The sequence below is a fragment of the Apis dorsata genome, unplaced genomic scaffold, assembly GCF_000469605.1.
Source record: "Apis dorsata unplaced genomic scaffold, Apis dorsata 1.3 scaffold_396, whole genome shotgun sequence".
Classification (NCBI taxonomy): Eukaryota; Metazoa; Arthropoda; class Insecta; order Hymenoptera; family Apidae; genus Apis; species Apis dorsata.
In genome coordinates, this window is record NW_006263655.1 from 81,249 (window position 1) to 85,741 (window position 4,493).

Consider the following 4,493-nt stretch of genomic DNA (forward strand, 5'->3'; position numbering starts at 1 on the left):
GCTGACATCCATACTTGCTTTTACGCGCGCTTTTCTTTTAAAATCGTCGATTTGAAAATTTAATTTAAAAAAAGAAAAAAGAAATGTTGACTCTCTTTTCGTATAAATGTATAACTTACTGACAACTTTAAAGCGTAAAGATTGAGCTTAAAGTTGGAAAATGCATTAAAGCGAGTAGCTAGTATTATAAAGTTCAAGCATCTTTTATAAAGAAAAGAAGAATATTTCGTTCATTTTTCATACGGAAGAAAAAAGCTAAATCTTAAACTTTGACAAAAGTTTCGAAGTAGAAAGGAACTTGTACTAATTTTAACAATTTATATCAGTTTTTTATAATACGTGTCAAGTTTAAAAATTATTTTATAATAATAAAATGCTATTGTGATTTTTAAAATATGTTTTATTATCACGAATTTAAAAGTTAAGCGAAATTACTCGTACTTTAAAAAATTTGACAGAGGGATATAAATTATTCAAATCTTACAGTTTGCTATATATATTATTAATTCAGAGATATTGAAAATGAAGAGAATGTCGAAATTAATATAATGTATTCTTATTATATATACTTCATTTCTTCCATGATTTTCGACATGTTCGAAAATATTGGAATTTTGTTCGATCTCGTGAATATTCTTATCCAATTATATATTTGAACTTATTATTATTAAAATATAATATAAAAATAATTTTCAATTATAAAACAATATTTTAGAATTTTTTATCTTTTTTTTTTTTTTTTTTCGTATTTTTCGCTATTTTCTTATTCGCTTATATTCTTTCCCAAGCTGTTTTAACTTACAATTACCACAATCACCAAGGAAATGGGAGCATCATTGCAAAATATTTTACGATCGTAATGGGACAAAAACCGTGCTAAAAGATCGTTTAGGTCTCGAAAAAGTTGTTCCTTTTTATGCCACGTTCTTCTTCTTTTACGTTTTTCGTGTCCTATATCGATCGATTTTCAACTTTTCAGCGCGGTAGTACTCGCAAAATGACGAAATTATGCTAAAAATCTATTTATTTTGCATTAGAAAGAAAGGTTTTTAATTTCATCCATATTAATTTCATGTATTTCAAGTTGTGTATCGAGTTATCATATAAGTTCTATTACAAATTCTATTAAAGTCTTTCGATCATGCACATATTTAATCATATCTTATCAGATTACATAGAATATCTATTTTTTATTTATTATAAATCACTATTATATATACGTAATTTATATTAACATTTGTAATCAAGATACAAATTGTAACGTGATACTTTATTCGAGCACATCGAATAATAAAATATACATCTATCAATATTGGATACCAACAAAGAGAAGTAATCTATAGAAACGAAACATCAACCACTCGAAACTTTATATTCTTCCTTTATACCCACAAGGAGCAAACTTTAAATTGGCAATTCCATGTTTCTATCTTATATATATATATATATTTTCGTTCGAGAATAAAAGAATTTACACTTCTTTCTCAAGGAAGAAAAATTTAAGTTATAAAAGTTAAGTATTGATACGTAAGAATATTCGTGAATATCTAATCTCGATCCATCTGTGATATTCGAAGAATCTCGAACGCTCGAAGATTGCACGCGTTACCTCATGTTTTGCAACAAGACTTCGAATCCGTTGCCGTACCCATTTCCTCCGTCACTCATCTTGTGGCTCTCGTTTGTTAGTCTCTCAGCTCTTTGTGCATATGTACTCACATGAGCATGCACAAGTAAACGTGAAAACCATGAGCAAACCGTTTACCCTCGGATTTCGTACTAGCTTTAGACCAACGAGTCTCTCCGCTCCTTTGATGAAACTTTAACATTTGTTGTGCGTAAATTTGACCAGGTACGGTAAACATTTCGAAAAGAAGATTAGGACTTATAGCTGCACGGCAAATAACCTACCGTTTTATCTAACCGTGCACTAATTCGTCTACTTACCTGTGGATTAAAATCTGTGTGCATTACGTAGGCTAGATTTCATTACACGCAAGGTGTGCGATCTCTTATCGTTGTAAGAGTATCATCATAGAGAAGAGTAAATATAGCTAGTGGTTTCGCGCGGAAACGGAAGAAGCAACGGAGAATTAAAACATAAATTTACTTTATTGTATTATACTTGAATTTACATACTTTTGTTTTTTCATAGTCTCTGGATGGATTTATTTATTTCATTGTTTATTATCCCATAGTTTTCAATTACTGAATATTTGCATTTCTAAATTTCTGTTTAGTATGCAATGAATATTTGTAGGATAGTTTCAGAATTAATGAAGTTATGATCAATAGTTAACATAATTTTTAATCTTTCAATATCCTCTTTCCATTCATCATTTAATCTAAACCCAAAGTTTTAGCATAGAAAAATTATCATAGGATTTTCTTCTTACATAGTTGTTTTTTCATAGTCTGTGCTCTAAATGGATTTATTTCATTGCTATTATCCCATAGTTTTCAATTACTGAATATTTGCATTTCTAAATTTCTGTTTAGCATGCCTCAATTTGAATATTTGCATCAGTTTCAGAATTAATGAAGTTATGATCAATAATTAACATAATTTTTAATCTTTCAATATCCTTTTTCCATTCATTATCTAATCTAAACTCAAAGTTTTAGAACAGTCTGTGCTCTAAATGAATTTATTTCATTGTTATTATCCCATACTTTTCAACTACTAATATTTGCATTTCTAAATTTCTGTTTAGCATGCCTCAATTTGAATATTTGCACTAGTTTCAGAATTAATGAAGTTATGATCAATAGTTAACATAATTTTTAATCTTCCAATATCCCCTTTCCATTCATTATCTAATCTAAATCCAAAGTTTTGGCACACTCTATGCTCTAAATGGATTTATTTCATTGCTATTGCTATTTAACTCATACTTTTCAATTATCAAATTATCAAATATTTGTATTTCTAAATTTCTGTTTAGCATCTTTTCAACAGACCTCAAATTTAATGAATTTATGATCAATAGTTAACATAATTTTTAATCTTTCAATATCCCCTTTCCATTCATTATCTAATCTAAACCCAAAGTGTTGGCAGTTCTGTGCTCTAAATGGATTTATTTCATTGCTATTTAACTCATATTTTTCAATTATCGAATATTTGTATTTCTAAATTTCTGTTTAGCATCTTTCCAACAGACCTCAGTTTCAGATTTAATGAATTTATGATCAATAGTTAACATAATTTTTAATCTTCCAATATCTCTTCCATTTATCATCTATCATCCATTTATCAATCCCAAAGTACAGAAAAGTTATCATTATCATTAATTCAAACTTTCTTCTTCATATCAGAATACACCTTGCACAAAATGAAACGAAATCTATACATGTAACGAAACATCTTTGAAATATTTCCACTCTGGATAATCCACGTTCGTTAAAACGTTCGTTATTTCTTCTAATTCTCTTAGTCTTTTCTTCCTTTTTTTTTTTTTTTTTGAAAAATAGAGCTCAAATTGAGTACGTCCTAAGATGGAAGATAACAAGAACTGGTTTACGGTAAATCGAAGCCGGCGGGAACGATGGCGCAAATTGGCCCCGCAAAACGAATCGTCTTTTATTCGTCGATAGAATAAAAATAAAAAAAAAAAAAAAAAAAAAGAAAAAAAAAGATGAAGGGAGAAAGAAGTATGAGCGCATCATCGCAGACATTGTCATTCGCAGGTAACAATGTGACAGCCGGTAAAAAGAAAGACTTTTTCTTGCATCGCTGAAGCCGAGCCCCTGTGCTTTACGAGCGCTCGTTTTCCTTCGTCAAAGTGAACGGACAAGTCAAAGCCCGTAGAAACATACCCTCTATTGTCTCTACGCTCCGTTACGAAAGATCATTGAGCAGTTTATCGATTCTCCAACTGTCGCGATATACTGCTTGCCACTTCAATTCAAGACAAGCAATAATTGTCAGTTGTACTCGGTTGATATCGGTGTTCCATCAGTATTATGAACTAGGTAGTACTTTATCGAAAAAAATATTATATTATATACGAATCTCGTTGCCGTTGTCGCTAAGAAATGTAAGGAGGACGTATATCCTTTATTCCAATTTTTAACATATTCTCCGAGCAAAAAGACGGAGGGATAATAAAAAGAACTTATGCATGTAATAACTTCGCGATTCTTCTATACATGCATTTCTCGGATAATGCAGCTGGTGCTTTGCCAGATGGTCTTTGGAACGAATATGCTTTCGTTGTTCATTGAACATAGAGGGATATATTGCGTGTATAGCAATGTCATATGGAGAAAATTACGGAAGTATCGTGCATACACAGATCTATTTAAAGCTCACATTCTATAGCTCACGTTTTATAACATTTTTAAACATTCTGATATTTTTTTTAAACTCCGCAAGAGAAACTATCGATCCAAATTTTGAATTTTGAAAGGGAAGTCTACGTATAAATGTTAATATTGGATATCGACGCGAGTGAAAATAGGGGGAAAAAGAGGAAAAAAAAAAAAAAAAA

The 4,493-nt window shown here is 30.1% G+C and overlaps 1 protein-coding gene across 1 annotated transcript in view; it reads right to left on the reverse strand.

Annotated features, from left to right (window-relative positions):
* Positions 1-4,493, reverse strand: part of LOC102681087 (Kv channel-interacting protein 1-like) — a gene marked incomplete at its 5' end in the record, with an annotated part of 27,140 nt that overhangs the window by 1,525 nt on the left and 21,122 nt on the right. The window contains one exon of the mRNA XM_006619163.2: positions 2,303-2,345. Coding sequence (XP_006619226.1) covers positions 2,303-2,345 — 43 coding nt within the window. The remainder of the gene's footprint in view (positions 1-2,302; positions 2,346-4,493) is intronic.